Source organism: Arachis hypogaea, chromosome 10 (assembly GCF_003086295.3).
Source record: "Arachis hypogaea cultivar Tifrunner chromosome 10, arahy.Tifrunner.gnm2.J5K5, whole genome shotgun sequence".
NCBI classification, from domain to species: Eukaryota; Viridiplantae; Streptophyta; class Magnoliopsida; order Fabales; family Fabaceae; genus Arachis; species Arachis hypogaea.
Genome location: NC_092045.1, coordinates 26,995,920 through 27,016,379, shown reverse-complemented (window position 1 = coordinate 27,016,379; position 20,460 = coordinate 26,995,920). Strand labels below are relative to the sequence as shown.

Here is a 20,460-nt window from a genome sequence, read left to right as displayed (position 1 = left end):
TTTATACTGTATTTTAAATTTTAATTGTATGAGTTAACACTCGTATTTGCCATCACGTGACTATTTAGAAAATAAGATCTCATACATATGTAGAAAATGAACACGAGTTACTAATAACTACAACATTGGACACATCGAACACGATAATGCATAAACTCAATAAAGCTGACGATGAACATAATGTTAACATACTTAAGTGCAAATAGAAAACTAGCAACTTGACATCGACACCGGTACCAGTAGTGACCACGCCCTGTGGACACCTCCTGCGTGTGTGTCCTGGCTATCTACACAACTCACGTCGCTTGGGTCTGTTTGGGTCTGTCTCGTCCATGGTAGTCTGGATCCTTGTGGTCCTGCGACGCTCTTCAGTCGCACGCCTCTTGGGATCGGGTATGACTGTGGGTCCGTAGTATAATGGCCAAAAACCCTCTGGGATCGGAGGAGTGAATCCCATTTGGTACATGCTAAACACCGAACTAAGGGGATACACCTCATGCACATAGGGCTGCCAAGTCAGTCGTGAAAATGTGCAACAAGCTAAAGCATACGAGCATGGATAATGAAGTGCCTGAAAATATCCGCAATCACATGTTATGGACCGGAGTGACACTCTGTAACTACCAAGTGAGAACGACTCGGTCGGTGTGGTCTCGGCGACAGTAAACTCAGAACTATCCCTGTTATACAAAGTCACTGTGAAACACCAAGATGCCTTCAGATTTGCCTCTATCGCCTTCACCAGATGCTGACTAAACTGCTGTCCAGTTTCCAACTGGGTTTCTGCCTCTCTTCCCTTGCGAACAAATAGCGCGACCAGCCTCCCGTAAGTGGACTTCACTAAAGAACAAACTGGAAGGTTCCTTACCCCCTTCAGTATCGAATTCACATACTCAGATATGTTCGTCGTCATATGTCCGAATCTCCTCCCCTCATCCTGATGCTGCGTCCACAGCATATAGTCAATTCTGTTAACCCAATCACACATGACAAGATCTTTGGAATGGAGAATATCTAACCAGTAGTCAAATTCAACCTCGATTTTTAGCATAAGTCGTGTTCACCAGAAGCCTTTGTGTATCCTTGCCCTTAAAGGTCATGGCAAAATTGGTGGCCATATGTTGAATACGGAATGCGCGATAGGCAGCGGGTGGTACTCAACCTCTATCGGGAGACTCTAGTGTGCCCTTGATCCCATTGTGCTGATTCGATATCACTAGAATACCTGGCTGAGGAGTCACGTGCTGGCAGAGGTGGGATGAAAAAATGCCCACGACTCAGACCCTCCACAAATGCAAATGCAACAGGCAAGATGTTAGAATTCCCATCCTGAGCAATTGCAACGAGCAACGTCCCCCCGTATTTGCCATACAAGTGGGTCCTATCAATGTTGATCAAAGGCTTGCAATGTCGGAAGGCCTCAATACATGGTGGGAATGTTCAAAATAGACGGTGGAAATAGGCATGCGGCTGATCCACTTGCCCACCCACTCGCATAGGACTCGTCCTCAACACTGCAATACTACCGGCATCGTCATCTGGACACCTATTACCCATCGTGGTAACTCATTATATGACTCATTCCAATAACCGTAAATCTGTGCCACGGTCTTCTACTTAGCCAACTAAACCCTCCTGTAAGTCAGTCTAAAGCCGAAACGTGCCTCTGTCGCGTTCAGGAGTACCTTGATACACACGGCAGCATCAGCTATAACCATTGGCAGTATGAATATAGAGATCACATGATAATCAAGACTCTTGTGATCACTCGATATCGACGTGGCAAGACAAGTATGCGGTCCATTGTACTGCTGCACTGCCCAAATACCTCTACGCTGCTAGAGACTGATCTGGATCAACCATGCGCACCCGTTGCCAAATTTCTTACACTTTCCATAGTACTTGCGATAATCAGACTCCACCACTTTGTACTGAACCCTGCGTCGGATGCAGTAGGTCCTCACACTTAACAAGGCCTCCTCTTTATCTTGAAACTGCTGACTAACCTGAAACTCCGCTGGTCCTCCGGCATCCTGTGTGTCTCTGGCACCGAAACCAACACCTTCGCCAGGATCCCCCTGCCGTTTCATTGCATCCAAGTCCAAGTTTGAAAAGCGCGGGAGGTACTACTGAGTCCCTAAAATGGATGCTCCACCACCCCCAACTAGATTACTCCCTGCTATGTCATCACCACTATCATTGGTAATGATGTCCGGCTCCACATCCTCGTCCTCATCATCATCCAGCAGAATATCGTCTGTACCATCCGGTGCTCTACCCTATAATGGAACCGGTGCCGTATCAGTAACACCCACACCTCCATCACCACTGTGACGTAGATCAACTGCAAAGGACGAAGAGGCAACGTACACCGCCTCAGGCACAATCACGGGCATGGATGAGGAGGCACCGCTAGGCCTTAAACTAGAACAAGCTGCCGTCGATGGAGCTTGGGGATTCCAGTTCGGACCGCCTGAGCTGGAGACCAGGTCTACAAGCTTGGCCAACAGCTCAGGGGTCTTCACCTCAGGAAACTGCTTGCGACAATGGAATAAAACTTCCAAATCTTTGTCACTACCTATGACGAACGAATCGTACTTCACGTCATCCTACAAAACTGAGATCGGAATTTTATAGAATAATTTCTCAACCTGTTTCACTCCTTGCAACCCGAGTTTTTGTAATATAGAATTCAGGAACTCAGCGAAAGTCGTTGAAGGTTTCAAGAAAACACTAAAACGATCCTTATCAGTAAACTTAATTCCAGAACGTGTTTTTTTCTTAATTGACCCTCTATAGTGTACTAGTACTAGAAAACTATCCTCACTTGCCATTGTGTTGTTTCTCTCCACCAGAAAATTGAACATTCATATCACATATATATAAGATGGCCTCACAATAAATCTAATCAAGCCGATTTGATTTATGTAGTAGTATAAATCGAAACATAATGTTTCGAATTACATTGGCCTTTCAGTCTGCATAAATCGAAACAGCCTACATAGATTTACTAGGATTCATTCCATTCACATATAAATCGAAACACCTTCGTTAGATGTACTAGGAGATCATGCAAAATTGAATAAATCGAATACCCCTGTTTCGATTTATATAGAAATAAACTCGGGGTGATTCACATAATGTTATTCGCATTGGGTGATTTGCGTAATATTAGATGGAGATCGGTTTATTTATATAAATTACCCAAAAGATAGCATTATAATTTAATATCATGTTTTTTAGTAATTATTTATCTAAAAATAATTTTAACTAATATTATTCAAACAACATTCATTTTATCAAAATTAATTTTGGTATAGAATTGCTAAACATAAATTATAAAATTCACTCAATAATTAAATTCTTTTTCTTATTTTGAAATAACTAAAAATGAATGATTCAAATTCTTTTAAGAATTTCAATTCTTATTTTTTTTCATTTATAAATCAGATAAAAAAGGGTCTAATTTCCAAATCTACTCATATTCTTCAAAATTAAATTCTATTCTATTAATGTATTAATATATCATACACATTTTAAATCATGGAATTGAATTTCAAATAAAAATAAATTTTTTTCTTAAAGGAAATATAATTTTTTTCTCATGTTAAATAGTTTCCAAACAAGCTCAATCAATTCTATAAAATCACTTTCATTCAAACTACAATTTAACAAACACCAATCAAAACACACACCTCATACTTGAAAATTTTCCACCCAACAAAACCACCTATTTACTGACAAATTCAACAACGAACTTAGAGTCATCTAACTATCTAACAAATTTAAAGACAAAATCAGAAGTTTACATTCTAACAAATTAGTCAAAATCAGAATAAATTCAAACAGATATATTAATTCAATATCAAGTTCTTTAACATAAGAGCAATCAACTAACAAATATATCAAACTAACAATTAACCAACCGCAACAAAATTTCATTATAAAAAATAAATGTCATTACAGAGATTTTATATTAAAAATGATTAATCTTATGAGCTCGAATAAAGAATGTTAATAAAAAATATCAAATCTGGCTATGGTATATATTTACTGCATAGCATCAATTCAGAACCAAAATAAAGTTATTCAAAGCACATGATGACAAGATTTTCTTTTGATATGATGATATGATCTGCAATACTAAGGAAAATGACCTTACAAGTGCCTCAGTATGGAATTGAAGGTTTTGGAGAGGTGGACGGTGACCCATTTAACAGAGTTTTGAACTCATGGAGAAGGATGACATAAAGTTTCAGTAACTAGGATTGAACCTTTTCTTGAAGAACAAGATCAGTACTTGGAGATTATATAATCATCAGTACAAGAAAGAGCCAAAGGGCCATTGTTAGTTTCGTTAATGTTTCTGCTATGATAGAGGAAGACTTAAAAAGTTTCTCGTTCAATGGTTCGGCAAGTCTCAGCTTCAAGCATTTCCCTCAACCTGTTGAACATCTCGTCAATGGAATCAGTAGAACCATTCAAGCTATTACGAGTTTTGCCGATGACACTTCCAAGTTCCTTAAAAGAATTAGAATTTGCCAACCAAAATCTAACTAGCATAAATTAAACATGTAATAATTGTCTGCATATATGATATAATACTAGTATGCTGAATGGATACTACAGAAGACAAATATTTACTTGCTATGGATAATTTTCAATGAATCTGAAAGACGATCATTAAATTACATCCTCCTGTTTATAAGGTGAGGTAGCTCGATATAACATTAACACAGCAAAAGAAAACGTTACTCAAAAAATTGTCTGCTACATAAACATGATAAAACAAGAGTGTTCCGCAAAACAAGAAACATATAACAAGCATGTTCATTTTACTCGTAAGTAGTAAACAATAGTAATCCCACATAAACTTGTCCAATGACTGTTACGCATATGCTCTTCAGGTGGACACAGCCAAATCATCAATCTTTCAAACCAGGATCTGCATGCATGACAGAAAGGCATCAAAGATATCAACAAAATCTGCAATCTAAAATGCAGCTATTAACCATTCATTGAATATATATAACTTACAAATGAATGTGAAGCGACAAAGTTTAAAGGCTACCAATTTCCGAAAAAGCTTAAAGCCAAAAAACTTCTAAGAGAATATTTCAGAATCAATTTGTTGGATGTTGGGGAAGATCTCCCTCAGGATGGCAGTATAGTTGGGTGTCTTAGCCTGCATGACAACGGAAGGATTAGTTCTTACATAAATAGTTATATAGTTCATTTAACTGCGAAGGGGAAAAAAGGATAAATAGTGATAATAAGGAAAGCATTACTCAGAATCTACAATTGAGCTGGGGATGTGAGTATGTGCGTGTGGAAAAAGTAAAGAGATGATACATTGTATTGGGAAAGGAAAAACCATATTCACATAGAAGAGCAACCTATGAAACATGGACACTGACAAGTGATATGGATATGCCATAGACATACGAATATATGACAATGTTCAGAAACTATCCGACATGTAGGGCTAGAAGTGATCCGAGCTGAGTCACGTCAGACCAAGCCAAGCTCGACTAATAAAAATTAAGCTTGGCTCACGACTCGACTCATTCATAATCTATCAATTATATATATGGTATATCTATCAATTATAATTTATGTGCTCTATCAAAATCATATATAAAAGATGACTAACAAATTTGTTAGCAAAACATTAATATATAAATATGTTGCTTTCTTTTATCATAAATAATTTAATTAGACCTGTTATCCATTCGACCTACAATAAAATAAATAAAGATATTACAATTCAGATATGACAAACATTAAAAACAATACACCTTCATATATTTAACAAACGTGAATGTTATAGTTGTATGTTTGAAATTATATATTATAATTATAAATTAAAAGTATAAAATACATAATATATGTACTAATATAAATAATTATAACAAGTAATATATAGTTATAACTTTATATGCATATATAATCGAGCCAGTGAGTTGAGCTTACCCAAGCTCAAATTCGGCTCATTTAATATATGAGCTCAAATTCAAGCTCAAGCTCGGCCCACAAGCTCAGCTTCTTGAGCTGTTAACGAGTCGAGTTCGAGCTAGCTTGACTCACTTTCAGTTCTAGCGACATGATATGCTATAACACAATATATGTAATTAATATAAATTTAAGAGAAAAACATAATTCTTAAACGAGAGGAGCAATGACAGTTATTCATTTATTGCAGGAATTTATATTTATATACGAGTAAATATAACTATATAAAAATTCTAAAAATATAAATTTTAAAAAATAATTCGAAGTTGTTGAAAGTATAGACAAGACAACTGTGACAGAAAAAAAAAGGCAGACCCAATTTCCACCAAAACTTGTAAGGCTGAAATACTAAACCATACACATGGGTTATTTTCTAGGTAGAGAGTGGTAAGCTTTTCTTTTGAACCAGCAACAGCCCCAGCAATCCCTTCAAGCGAATCTATTTGATTGTCATTCAGCCACAAATCTTCTAATCTGTATAGTAGATTAAAAGGAGCAATAAAATTAAGAACATAAGGCTAGCAACTACCAAGGATTATATTGTGTAAAAAATGAAGGTATATACATACTTTGTGAGGTTCTGAATGTCATCCACAGAGGTTAGCTTATTTGATGATACATCTAAAACCCGAAGGTTGACCAGAGAAGACAAGCCTTCCATTTTTGTGATACCATTATGGCTCAGGTATAGTTCTTCTAACGTTACGCAACCCTAAATCCAAAACACGATCCAAAGATATTAACTTCAAATTAAAACAATGAGGAAAAGAAAACGTGTCATAAACAAGTTTCAGTTTGAGTAATGACTCTTCGCTAAACTAAAAAATTTTGCTTGATGCAATACCTCGAATCCTGCCATCGAAGTGAGGCGATTGCTTTGCAAACTAAGCTTCTTGATGGATTTGAGACCACATAGGTTTACAACTTTAATCCGATTCCGGCCAAGCCACAGCTCCTGCAAATTCGTCAAGTTCTGCAGATTCTCCATCACCTGAACCAAAAATCGAAATCAAAATCAATCAATCAATCACAGCACAGTTCAAGTACATGCCACGAACCAACTAAGTAACTAACTAACCCGCAACTTGTTGGAACCGAGTTCAAGAATCTGCAAGTCAAGGAAGTGATCAATCTCTTCAATCTTAGGAACTTCATTCTTCGAGACATAGAGCTCCTTGAGGGTGTTGGAGACAGCGGACAAGCCATGAAGAGAGTTGATTTCGTTGAAGGAAACATCGAAAACCAAAAGGCTCTTAAATATCTTCATATCAGGAATCTTCCTCAATTGATTATCCCGCAGCACAAGCTCCTACGTATTGCACCACACCCGATTATTCCAATTCCACGTAAATTTACACGCCAAACTCAATTAGGTTAAGTTGACGCCCAATTTCACCCTAAATGGGGAGAGAGAGAGAGAGAGAGAGAGAGAGTACCTGGAGATCGGAGAGAGCGTTCCAGGAAGAAAGGGGCAAAACGGCGTCGTCTGTGATGAGATTCTGACGAAAAGAGAGCTTCTTGAGATGAGAGAGGTTCCCAATGCGAGGGTCCAACGACGACAAACGATTCGCTGTGAGGTCCAACTCGGTCAGGTTAGGGGGTAACTCGACCGAGTCGAGGTCGTGCATCTGGCAGCTCGTGAGATCCAGCACCGTCGCTGAAGGATCCCCTTCCTCCCCATCCCTTCCGGCCGATGATGCTTCCACCTCCGACGATGTTTCGTCCGCCATTCTTTTCTCGGCCACGAATATTTTCAGCCCTCTTACTGCAGCTTACGCTCAACTAAAACATTGTTTTTTTATTTAATTATTTTTTGTCAAGAACATTGTTTTGCTTTTAATTGATGAACAGAAAAGAGGAAGTCAGAGTATTCGGCCGTTATGTCCAGCCCAATAATATTTTTTCCAAGCCCAGAAACTGGCCTTTCGATAGTAAGCATACCTTTTACACAAATCGATTGAATGAGCCGTAGCTCACACACATTCCATCCCCTCTTCATCTCAAAGGTTTCGGACTCAACTTCTACTAACTATAATCGAAGAGAAAAAATTGGTAAACATACGAGGAGTGTATGGATATATGTTGTACCTAAGATTGAGTGTTATCCAATCTACTTGACCAAAAAAAATATAACTTGCGATTAAAACAAAAATGAGTAGAGTATAAAATCACAACTCATTTAAAAGTTGATTAATTAAACTTAGTTTGTATAACTTGCGATTTAAACAAAAAATAGATGAGCTTGTCTATCATTTTTTGGACTCCTTTTACATGTTCAAGTCTTTTTGATAAATAAATCCAATTAAATTAGTATAAATTTAACAAAAATCAGTTTTATTAGTGGAGTCTGAATACACACTTCAATTACATAAATCTTTTCGCATTTCTTTCCTCATCCTCCTTATTTTTTGCGTTTCTCCTCTTCTTTCTTTGAATTTCTATTCCTTCTTTTTCGTGTTCCTCCTCTTTCTTTTTCGCGTTTCTTTTTTTGGTTTTATTCCTCTCAAGAAAGTAAATCAAAAAGAATTTTGAGAAAATAAAATTAAAAAAAGATGAAAAAGAAGAAGTAAAGAAGCGAAAGATAAGGAGGAGAAATTCAAATAAAACAAAACCAAATGAACCTAAATTAAACTAAGAAATGAACTAAAATTTCTTAAGGAATAAAAAATTTGGTCAATATTTAATAGCAGCATCAAGTGAACCTCAGTTAATTCACAAATGAACCAAAATTAGTTTAGATTTAACAAAAACTAACTAAACAACTACACATGAACAAGTTCAGCAAATTCAAGCGAAACAAAACCAAATGAACTTAAATTAAACTAAGAAATGAATCGAAATTTCTTAAAGAACAAAAAATATGGTCAATACTTAACAACAACATCAAGTGAACCTCAATTAATTTATAAATAAACCGAAATTAGTTTAGATTTGAACAAAAACTAACTAAACAACTACATATGAACAAGTTCAACAAATTCAAATGAAACGAAACCAAATGAACCTAAATTAAACTAAGAAATGAATTGAAATTTCTTAAGGAATAAAAAATTTGGTCAATATTTAACAGCAGCATCAAGTGAACCTTAGTTAATTCACAAATGAACTGAAATTAGTTTAGATTTAAACAAAAACTAACTAAACAACTACACATGAACAAGTTCAGCAAATTCAAGTGAAACGAAACCAAATTAACTTAAATTAAACTAAGAAATGAATCGAAATTTCTTAAAGAACAAAAAATTTGATCAATACTTAACAACAACATCAAGTGAACCTCAATTAATTTATAAATAAACCGAAATTAGTTTATATTTGAACAAAAACTAACTAAACAACTACGTATGAATAAGTTTAGCAAATTCAAATAAAATGAAACCAAGTGAACCTAAATTAAACTAAGAAATGAATTGAAATTTCTTAAGGAATAAAAAATTTGGTTAATAGTTAATAGCAGCATCAAGTGAACCTCAATTAATTTACAAATGAACCAAAATTAGTTTAGATTTGAACAAAACATTAAAAAAAATTCAATCATCAACAAAAATATGTTGAATTTATTTCTGAATTCAAATGAACCTCAAATAAACTAAGAAATGAACCGAAATTATATAATAATGGCACTAGAGAAAATAAGAACCAATAAAGATGTTAGCAAAAATATTAGTGTTGTTGCTGATAACGATAACGAAAGAGAACGATAACGAAAAAGAAAAAAAAAAGAAGACACAAAAAAGAAGAATCTACGTACGTGAATTTAAACTAAAATGTGCACGTATGAATTTAAAATACTTAGTTGAATTTCATTAGAATTATGACTTAAATGTAAAGTTTTATTTTATATATATATATAAAATTGTCTTTCTTGTTAATTTTTTTTATTCTAAATAATTATTCTAAAATTATATAAATATATGATATTTTTATTTATATAAATATCAAATAAAGAGATAATTTTTCTCTAAAATAAAATAAAAAATAATTATTTTTTTATTTTAATTTTTAAATACAATTTTTTTATTTGAAGTTAGAGCGAGTTTGCCATACTCCCGACAAATTTTATATCTTTTATAGAGTTCGCCTTACCGACGAATTTGTTTTAAATAAAAAAAATCGTATTTAAAAAATTAAAGTTAAAAAAATAAATTTTAAAAAATAATTATATTTTTTATTTTATTTCAGTGAAAAATTTAATAAAAAGATGGTTAAAAACTTAAAATTATATAGTAATTTATTTAAAACAAAATAAAAAAGTTTTAAGATATGGACCTAACTTATTTTTCTTATTTTGTGGTTGCCACAAGGCCGCTGTAACTATGCCATTCATTTGACCCTTTTACTACTGGAAGGCGGAAGAGCTTCGGAACTGTGTAAGAAGCCTGAGGTTTGTGCACCACAGTTTACAGAGGAAAAACAAAACTATACAAAACTACATATCTTATGATTTGGATTCAAACTTGGCTAATGCTGTAATGCCAAGGTTGTTCCATCTCAAAGGTTCCATTTTTGCTTTCATTTCTCGTTGTTTTTCTGCAACAACAAAACACGAAAACGATGTTGTAGCATTGGTAGCTACCCAGCTGTCTAATTGTAGTGGGATACGTCAACTGAACCAACTATATGCCCATGTATTAACAACCCACTTTCTCGAATCAAATCCTGCACCTTTTAATTGGAACAATGTCATCAGGGCCTATGTTAGATTAGATGCTCCACGCAAGGCACTTCACATCCATGTTGCAATGCTTCGAGCAGGGGTTTTGCCCGATCATTATACCATGCCCATTGTTCTTAAGGCTGTGTGTCAGTGTTTTGCTGTTGAGCTTGGAAAGCAGCTGCATTCTGTTGCCGTGAAGCTTGGTTTGCAATCCAACGAGTATTGTGAAACAGGGTTCTTGGGTTTGTATTGTAAAGCTGGTGAATTTGGAAGTGCACGTAAGGTGTTTGATGAAAATCCTCAACCGAAGCTTGGTTCTTGGAATGCCATAATAGGTGGCCTTTCGCAGGCTGGGCTTGCCCAGGATGCAATAGACATGTTTATCAATATGAGGAGACATGGGTTTGTGCCAGACGGTGTCACCATGGTTAGCTTGACATCAGCTTGTGGGAGCATTGGTGACTTGAATTTGGCAATCCAGCTGCACAAATGTGTTTTACAGGCTAAGGATTCGGAGAAGACGGATATTTTGTTGTTGAATTCGCTGATTGACATGTATGGAAAGTGCGGCCGGATGGACTTGGCATATAGAATTTTTGCATCAATGGAGGATCGAAATGTTTCGTCATGGACATCCATGATTGTAGGATATGGGATGCATGGACATGTTAAGGAAGCACTAGATTGCTTCTGGTGTATGATAAAGGCAGGAGTAAATCCGAATTATGTGACTTTTATTGGAGTACTCAGTGCTTGCGTGCATGGTGGGACAGTTCAAGAGGGAAGATACTATTTTGATATGATGAAGAATGTTTATGGAATAACACCCCAAATGCAACACTATGGATGCATGGTAGACCTGTTGGGTCGAGCAGGATTGCTTGATGAGGCTAGAAAAATGGTGGAGGAGATGCCTATGAAGCCAAATTCTATAGTATGGGGGTGTTTGATGGGTGCATGTGAAAAACATGGGAACGTGGATATGGCAGAATGGGTAGCTAAGCATTTGCAAGAATTGGAACCTTGGAATGATGGTGCTTATGTGGTATTGTGCAATATCTATGCAAATCACGGATTGTGGAAGGAGGTGGAGAGAATAAGATCTTTCATGAAAGAAGGAAAGCTTGCTAAGGTTCCTGGTTATAGCCTCACAACAAATTCAAATTGAGGATTCAACAATAAATTAATTTGGCATTGGGAATTTTTCGGTCACTTCAACTTTTGTTTTGTATGGTTCATGACTTGAAATTTTGCCCTTTCTTCTTATGATTTTTTTTTTCTTAATTTCTGGGGATATGCTCGAAACCAAAGATAGTACCATAACATTGACGAGTATTTGTTGTGTTAGGAGCTTAAGGCCAGGCGAAGAATGAATTTAGGATAGATAGCTTATTTAGGAAGGAGGGAAACTTTGTTATATAATTTGTCTGTTGTTCATTACAGAATTGATAAGCTTTTTATTTTAAGAAGTCAGAAATTAAATTTTGGATTTGTAACTGAGGACTGAGAAAGATAGTGATTTGCCCAATCTGTAATGTGTGAAGAAAAAATACATTCACTTTATTATGGATAAAAAGAAAGGGAAAAGAGACTTTATTATGCAAGAAGCCAAGCTAGCCAATAGCAGTGCTCACGAAGAATAAGAAATATCAAAGGTTGCTGATGATAAATTGAGAACGAACTGATGTTTGGATTTTAGGGTAAAAGATGGTCACTAGTTAAAAGATGGTCACTAGTCCGATTATCAATTTATCATCGATATGTAAGTGTCAGGTAATGCTACGGTGAAGAGTGAAGAGTGAAGATGAAGAGTACAGTGTTGATGAAGAGTAAAGATTACTTTTTTTTTTTTAAGATGAAGAGTAAAGATTACCTTTTTTTTTTAAAGCAAAAAATACACATTCTTCTTTAAATTTAATAAATATCTTCATTCTTCACTTGATTCTATTCCACCAAAGAAAATTATGAAACTATGAAAGTGTTCCATCCCACAAACGAAAAATGCAGAAATTATTTTTAATATGGTGATGAAGATAATGTTTTAGCTGAATATTGATCTTTAAAGTGTATTACAGTATTGTGAAAGTGCAAAAACAAATGTTCAACCCTTTATATTGCAACACGCATCTTGCATGTTAACTCTCCACCTGCAAAATCCACCCATATGTAATTACACCAAATAATTCTATTTTCAACAAAAACACCAATATTTTTTTCATATAAAAAAAATTAGCATCTATAAAAAAAAACATTTGAAAAATTAAAAGCTCATGAGATTTCATCATTTTTTTCTTGTGTGTTTTATAAGTCAAAAGTATTCAATTTAAACTCACTATGGTAGCCCTTTGTTGAGTACTTTAGTTTCTATTTTATTTGTTTGTTTCCTTAGTTTTCTATTATAATAACATTTACCTTTAAGTTTAATGTGTCGAGTTTTTTTTTTGAAACCAAACTTCTCATAGTTTAAATTAAAAAATTACCTATTTTAATTAGAACATATTCTCTGACCCAAAAATAAAAAAAAAATAAAACATGATTAATTTTATTGTAGATCTCGTAAAAATAAGTGTCCTATGAGTGGTCTCTTCTCATTAGAAAATATTAACGTATTCAAAATTTCAATCATTTGAACTATGATTTGAACTTATTATAGACGTGATGTAAAAACTTTCGTCGTTATATAATTGTTTCAATTGCCAAATTTTCGTAGAAAATTCTAGCTTTTTGTCTCATTCTTATTGGCCGGAATATTCTGTGTATCCAATCAAAATCCAAGATAGTCAACCAAATCATACATTGGTAACATACTAACATACTAACATCTTGTATGCTATTTATTAGATTAAATTAAAGGTCTGATTAAGAGTTCAAATGGAAAAATTAACTCTTGCATCATCTTATTCACAAAATTGAGCATCGTCAGCTAAGAGGGAACCGAATTACTGAGTTGGTAGAACAGTAGAACGGTAGAAGAGTTTCAAAATTACAAGAAAGAAGACAACCTTACTGAAAGACTATTGTCTAGGAACTGCAGTGAAAAATGAAAACCCCTGATACTACAAATAGAGCAAGTTGTTACAAGCCAAACTTGGAAAGGGGAAAGATGAGTGAGAAAAGGTTTATGCACATACCGTGGATTCCAAAGGTACAACGCTATCCGGAAAATCATCTCTTTGCCCCGCAAGAGAGTAATATGCAAGAATGTGAGCCGGATGCTCAATGATTACTGGCATTTCCGGATTATTATTTACCGCCACATGTCTAGAAGGAATCAACTCGATATTCCAAAAGGGGCGAGCCATAGCCAAAAGATCGCGTCCAGAAGAAGAGGCACCATAGCCTTGCACCCACAAGTACCTAAGAGAAGCCAGGCGCATTGCAGCAATGGCTAGTGCACGCTCACTAAAAAAGGAACAGCCTCTCATTTCGAGTTTCTGGAGATTCGGACAGCCCTTAGAGAATTCCAAAAGCCCTGCATCGGACTGTCCAACATAGCCAAGTAGCATCCATCTTACATTTTGGCTGTATTGCCCAATGTAGCCAAGACCTTGGTCGGTCAAGCCCCCGGGTCGGAGATAAAGAGCAAATCTTCTAAGCTTGTTACAACCCATAAGTAAAGTCCTTACTCCGTTGTCAAGTGGCAAATCGGTTATTTCTGCTTCATGATCAAGCAGGACAAGGCGAAAATCACAAAGGTTTCTCAAGTGAGTCCCAATCTGTTCCAAACATGCATTTGTGATGTCAGATACATAAACAGCCAAATATTCGAGTTTTGGACATCCCTGTGCCAAAGCAGTTAATCCTCTATGGGAAACAACACCATCTTCATCTTCCATTCCTTGATCATCATCACCTCTATCAATCCTAAGCCTTTTTAACTTTGTACAACAGCGAGCAAGAACCTCCAATCCTCTATCTCCAATTACATTTCTTGACTGTTCATAAGCAAAGATATCAATTTTAAAGACCAAAGGAAATATTTTAAATGAAGCTCTATTTGTTCAAAATAATGTAATGTCTTAAGCTCTAAACCGTATAAATTGATTTGTCTTATAGTTTTCAAGTTTCCTTTGGTAGATGTGGCAATTTCAAATCAATATATGCAAACATATTAATGATTGCTCGGGGAGCATACATATGTAATTATGCACGATACACATGTGAACATTAGAGAAGTAGACAGGTAAATTATGAGCTTTTCAAAGAACAAGCATTCTGGAATTTACCTCGAGGACTTCCAAATTGGGGCACTTTTCAATTAACTTGCAATGATCCTCTGTATCCAGCATTGCATACATGAGGTCCAACTTTTTTAGTATGGATGCATAAACAAACACCATTGGCAACTCATTGCTTTCAATATTTGTCAAACCCAATCGGCATAACCTGGCTGGTAATGTTACAGCATTGTACCTATCTGGTTCCTCAGTATAGGCACCTCCACAAAATTCTTCTAGAGAAGTAGCATAGCGAAAGAAGTTCACAAGATCCAAGATTTCGGAATCAGTAACTTTCACGGAGACTAAGTTGGGGCAATTTTTGGCTATAAGTTCAAGGTCCTGAATTCCTACAGCCGCAATTTCCGTCAAGTAAAAATTGAGTGACTCAAGAACCGTATTATTTAAAGCAAGCTCATGCAACCATTCACCATCTTTCTCAACAATTGTGCTTTCCTCCAAAAACAAGACTCTTAAATTCCTGCCAAATGCAAAATTTAAATTTAGAGATGCACTCAAATTCTGCAGGCATACATTTCAAATGATATCAGCCGAAAATTCTTTCAAAAATTGGTCAATAGATGTTTAGTTGATGGATATAAGAAATTCATCCTACTTATTATCCCATCAATTATCAATCAATCAATTAAACTTTAAAAATGTTTTCGAAGGATTGAAGCTCTACCAGCATGAACAAGCTATTTCAGTTTAACGCTCCAATCACTAAATATTATGGAAGATTATCATATAAGTTACAAAAGAATTCACTTGACACCAGGACTAAAATGAAATTAGAGTTGCCATGTCTGCCACACAATGAATACACCTACAAACCATAATAGATAATGTAGAAAGCTGCATTAGATAGTTGAGGCACAACACTGGGTGCTGCTACTTTCATCATAGAAAATTCATGAAAAATCAGACAAGACTTGCAATACATGTATAATGGAAAGTACTAACAGAAAAATGACTGAAACACCCCAAAACACTTCCATCAATCGCATAGGTAGCGGCTATCAGTTACTTATTAGAATCATTAACCACTCCCCACCAGAATCCTCCAACTAAACAACCAAACAAAGTTACCCTAAACACACACTCACGTAGGAACAACATGAACATGCCAATTTGCCAATTAGTAATGATCGCAATTCTCAAGTCAACTCACTACTTTAAGTATATTCATTCATCTAACAACCTTATAATTCACAACCAAAACTAACCAAGTTATATTATGCAAATAAGCAACATCAATATTGATTTTTTTTTAATTAAAAATCATGATAATGATAAGCCTAGATTAATTAATATGATATATTATTGAATATTCATTACACATATCAAATCATCATCCTCATAAATAAGTTATGTAAAACACTTTCTTTCTTTTCTTTTCTCTTCTTCTTCTTCTTTTATTTTTCATTTTTTTTTTACTTTTTTTGCGCTTAAACCTTGAAAATTATCATGCTACAGTAATATGCGAAACTGAAACGTGGAAGCATACCTGCAAAACCTGCCAACAAAGAAAAGGCCATCTGTGGAGAAACCAGAACACTTATCAAGCTTCAGAGCTTGAAGCACGTGACCACGTGACTTAGCAAGAACCTCAAGATCGGAGTCCTTAACAATCATGCGCCGGAAATGGAGGCTCCTGAGGCATCCAAAGTGCTGCGAGATCTCCGTCACCCAAGGCGTCACGTGACCGCCCCAATCCTCCGGTATGAGGTTGAACATCGCCGCCCTAGGCTTCCCCTTCAGCTTCAGAGACTCTAGGTGAGGGAACCGCCGCCTGAGGCGGTCCGGCGTGGTGGTGTAGCATAGCGCGATGGTGACGTGCTTACGTGTCATGGAATCGAGCTCGTACCACCGCCGACACACCTGAGACACGGCGTCGCGGTCTTTCGGGTCATCGATGTACGGAATCACGCAGTCCATCACCACGTCCACCTGGCGCGTCCTCCTCACGCTCCTTTCCTCCATCGAGATCGGTTGAGAGTCTCCAAAAATTGGAGAACTTTTTTATTTTTCTTTTCTTAAAAAAAGAGAAGTCAGAAAAGACTATGGTGTCAGGGTGAGTGTGTTAGAAGAGGGTTGAAGTGTGAAGAGTGAGAATTGGATGTGTTTGGACATGGCGGGGATGGTTGATATTTCTGTGGTGAAAGGAATCGGACGGTGACGATTGATTTGAGTGTTTTGGATCGAAAGGGAAGCTAAAGAAAATGGTTACTAATTTAGAAGGTGAAGAGGGGGAAACGGAGAAAGGGTAGTGTTTTCTGGGTTAAGTGAATGTAAAGAGGGAAAGGGAAAGAGAAAGAGAAAAGAAATTTTGTTGTTGATGATGATGATGGTGATTTGATGAGTGTGTTTGTGCTTTGTGTTGGGAGAGAGTGGAAAATGGTGGGGTCAGTATGTGGTGGTGCTGATGGGATGGTGGTGGTGGGGGACTCTAGCCAGGACGAAAGACAATCTGAAACGGCAAAAATTGTTCCCAAATTTATCCACTTATCTATTTATTTTTTGAATTTAACGAATTTTTTTTTTGGGTCTTGAATTTAACTAACTTGTACATTTGAAATCTGATGAACTCATTCGTCCCATTAAACAAGGGTTAATTTGTAGAGCTCTCCATGAGTGGAGCTTGTTTACCTAATAGTTTTTTTTTTTTTTAATCTTGGCATTTCGTTAAAGAAAATGAAACTCAATGTTTGTAAAATTTTTTAACAAAATACTATCTATACAACAAAAATTAATCACAAAATTATTTATAATATATATTTTATCAAAAAATTTACATTCATGTAATTTTTTCAGCTATCCAAGTAATTTCAATCAGACGCGCCTCCCCAATCCCCTTACGCGTTTGTTATGCACGCATCTCATATAACGTAAATTTTGTTCTCTTCTCGCATCTTCGTTCTTCTTCTTCTTCTCTGTTCGCGTTCTTCTTCTTCTTCTTCTTCTTCTTCTTCTTCTTCTTCTTCTTCTTCTTCTTCTTCTTCTTCTTCAACCTAATAAAATTCGTCATTCTCCACTGTTCGCGTTTTTTTTCTCTGCTCGTATTCTTCATTATTGATCTGCATTGAATTCAACGTAATAAGCTCCATCGTTCTTCTTCTTCTTCGTTTTCTTCTTCGATCTACACTTCTGAATGGAAATAATGAATGATTCAACTTCAAATCAGTTGAATGAGGTTATTACGCTGAGACAGTTAGGAAATGATTGCTGCATGCTATCGCAATAATCTTAAACACTGAATAAAGTAAAAGGAGGCCACCGAACTGAAAAACATTGATTTGGTGAATCAAAATCACAAAGGCCACCGAACCGAACAATGTTCATGTGGTGAATAAATGGTGATCAACTTTCAATCAACAAGAATAGTATTTCTCCTCCTCCTTCTTCTTCTTTCAAATTCGCGCACGTAGGTTCTTCTTCTGCTTGTGCTTCTTCACCAACGACACTAACATTTTGCTCGGTTAAGTGGAGTTGCTCATTTTGATTCACTTGATTGTTAATGTATTCAGTTGAGTCCTTGTGCATGCAGAAATATTTTTTTATTGATTGAATGTTTATCACATTTTATTCAGCACATAATTGGTGTTCGGTTCAGTGGTGTTGGTCATTTCGGTTCACCTGATTATTATGTGTTCAGTTGACTTCTTTTGCATGAAAAAATACTATTTTTGATGATTGAATGTTTATGACATTTTATTCAGCACATGAATGTTGCTCAGTTCAGTGGAGTTACTCATTTTGATTTACTTGATTGTTAGTGTGTTCAATTGAGTCCTTGTGCATGTAGAAATATTTTTCTTTGATGATTAAATGTTTATGATGTTTTATTCAGCACATGAATGATGTTCGGTTCAGTGGAGTTGGCTATTTCGGTTCATTTCTGTTCTGCATAATTTAAAATTCTTCCTCTTCACCTTTTACTGCTTCTTTACCAGGGAGAGAAAGAGGAAAAGAAAAAAAATACAGCACCAATAACAACAAAAGAATGAAGATAAGGAGAAAACACGTGAAGAAGAAGGAACACAAAAAAGAAGGAGGAGAATGAGAAGGAAGAGCAAGGCGAATCTCTGTTGCTGTTTTCGTTCGTTTTTGGTTGTTCCTTGCCAAATCTTCTCGCGATTCTTCTCCAGTAGTGGTTTTCGCAGAGAACGTGACTGAAGTTTGAGTGATTTTGAGAGAGATTCGAAGAGAAAGAGCAGTTTTGTGTTGAGAAAGAAGTAACGTTTTTTCGTAATGAGCGCGAAGTAACGAAGGGTTTTTGAGCGCGTGTTTTCACTCGTCATTAATGTGCGTGACTCTATTTGGACTTGGGCCAACTTGGTTACATGGTTACATGGATGTGTAGCGTGCCCGATATTTTATATGTATATCTGATTATTTTTTACATATATCTAAGATAATTATTTTTTTAAGAATTTAGCTAATATATGTCCTAAAAACACATAACAAGTTTATTATTAGTAAAAAATTTTAAATATTTTTATTTAAAAAATACAAAATAAATACATTACAAACTTAAATTTTTTATTAAAGATATTATTTGTATACTAAATTAACGACTAAAATTAGCCATCAATATATTTGTATATAAATACATGTGTGGTTTAATTTATTTTCAATATATATTTATATTTTAACATGTATTTTATACTGGTGACTGATTTTGGTGGCTAATTTTAGCGTACACAAGATAATTGATTTTTTATATATTCAATAAAAACTTTTTTAATTTATAAATTTAACATATACTTTTAGGATAGATATTTTTTTAATATAATTATAAATAAAAGAATTATTTATGATAACATTTATGTAAAAGAAATATAAATCATTACTGAATATCATTATTTTTTTAGGGTAAAACACATGCATAAATCAAACACATACTAATATTATACTAAAGTCATAAAACAAATAACGTTACATGTATGTCTTCATTTATATATCTATATAAATTGAATTCAATGAATTCGATTTAGGTCCTCTAGTACTAAATCAAATTAAATAAAATTAGTAGTGCTTAATATATCTACATAAATCAAATATATTGAATTCGAATTAGCCATTATAGCGCTTTATTATTGCACAGCACATCTATAGTAAATCCAATTAACTTGATTCAATTGTTTATTTATTCTATATTAATTTTAAAACATAATATCAATAAAGAAAAATCCTCATTTGAATTCAAATAAAATAGCAAAAAAAAAATTAAAATGAATAAGAATAGAAATTTAACTTTTGTATTTTAGTTTAAATTTTAGAAAATCTACATTTTTATAAACTTATGAATTTAAAATAGAACAGTAAACAATTTCTAAAAAATTGTATAAATGTAGATAATACATGGAACAATAATATAATTAGGTTAGATATAAATGGAGAAAAGATTCAGACCTACGGGTTTTCTTCTCCTCTCTCTTCCTCATTTCGCACTTTACACACTTTTAGAACCCTAGTTTTCTCTGAGCCATGAGCAACGAAACCTCTTCTGTAAAGGTTAGGAGTGATGAATCCACTTATGATATTTATTTGCTCTATTTGGGTAGATTTCAT

General features: G+C 35.0%; 4 protein-coding genes across 7 annotated transcripts; 1 reads left to right on the top strand and 3 right to left on the bottom strand.

Annotated features, from left to right (window-relative positions):
• Nucleotides 1–283: 283 nt before the first annotated feature.
• Nucleotides 284–1,051, bottom strand: LOC140175618 (uncharacterized). The gene has a single exon (XM_072204144.1). The coding sequence runs from the start codon at nucleotides 1,049–1,051 to the stop codon at nucleotides 284–286; it is 768 nt and encodes a 255-aa protein (XP_072060245.1).
• A 3,588-nt stretch (nucleotides 1,052–4,639) lies between these two features.
• On the bottom strand, nucleotides 4,640–8,098 carry LOC112715430 (protein phosphatase 1 regulatory inhibitor subunit PPP1R7 homolog). Of its 4 annotated transcripts, none has more exons than XR_003159681.2 (7): nucleotides 7,449–8,098; nucleotides 7,091–7,321; nucleotides 6,857–7,003; nucleotides 6,582–6,724; nucleotides 6,372–6,486; nucleotides 5,038–5,185; nucleotides 4,640–4,945 (listed from the first exon to the last, which is right to left on the bottom strand). XR_003159681.2 is itself a non-coding variant. In XM_025767196.3 (7 exons), the coding sequence occupies exons 1-6, from the start codon at nucleotides 7,740–7,742 to the stop codon at nucleotides 5,105–5,107; spliced, it is 1,011 nt and encodes a 336-aa protein (XP_025622981.1). In that variant the 5' UTR covers nucleotides 7,743–8,014; the 3' UTR covers nucleotides 4,640–4,945; nucleotides 5,072–5,104. The 4 variants fall into 4 exon arrangements, 3 of the variants coding, with proteins under 3 accessions (XP_025622981.1, XP_025622982.1, XP_025622983.1); XM_025767196.3 differs by having other exon boundaries at nucleotides 5,072–5,185; nucleotides 7,449–8,014; XM_025767197.3 differs by having other exon boundaries at nucleotides 4,640–4,993; nucleotides 5,072–5,185; nucleotides 7,449–8,010.
• Nucleotides 8,099–10,330: 2,232 nt separating this feature from the next.
• On the top strand, nucleotides 10,331–12,197 carry LOC112715429 (pentatricopeptide repeat-containing protein At1g77170, mitochondrial-like). Its single transcript, XM_025767195.3, has one exon. It carries the CDS (start codon nucleotides 10,485–10,487, stop codon nucleotides 11,835–11,837), a length of 1,353 nt encoding a protein of 450 aa, XP_025622980.1. The 5' UTR covers nucleotides 10,331–10,484; the 3' UTR covers nucleotides 11,838–12,197.
• Nucleotides 12,198–13,541: 1,344 nt separating this feature from the next.
• LOC112715428 (coronatine-insensitive protein 1) lies at nucleotides 13,542–17,476 on the bottom strand. Its single transcript, XM_025767194.3, has 3 exons — nucleotides 16,394–17,476; nucleotides 14,896–15,367; nucleotides 13,542–14,604 (listed from the first exon to the last, which is right to left on the bottom strand). The coding sequence occupies exons 1-3, from the start codon at nucleotides 16,867–16,869 to the stop codon at nucleotides 13,789–13,791; spliced, it is 1,764 nt and encodes a 587-aa protein (XP_025622979.1). The 5' UTR covers nucleotides 16,870–17,476; the 3' UTR covers nucleotides 13,542–13,788.
• Nucleotides 17,477–20,460: the final 2,984 nt, after the last annotated feature.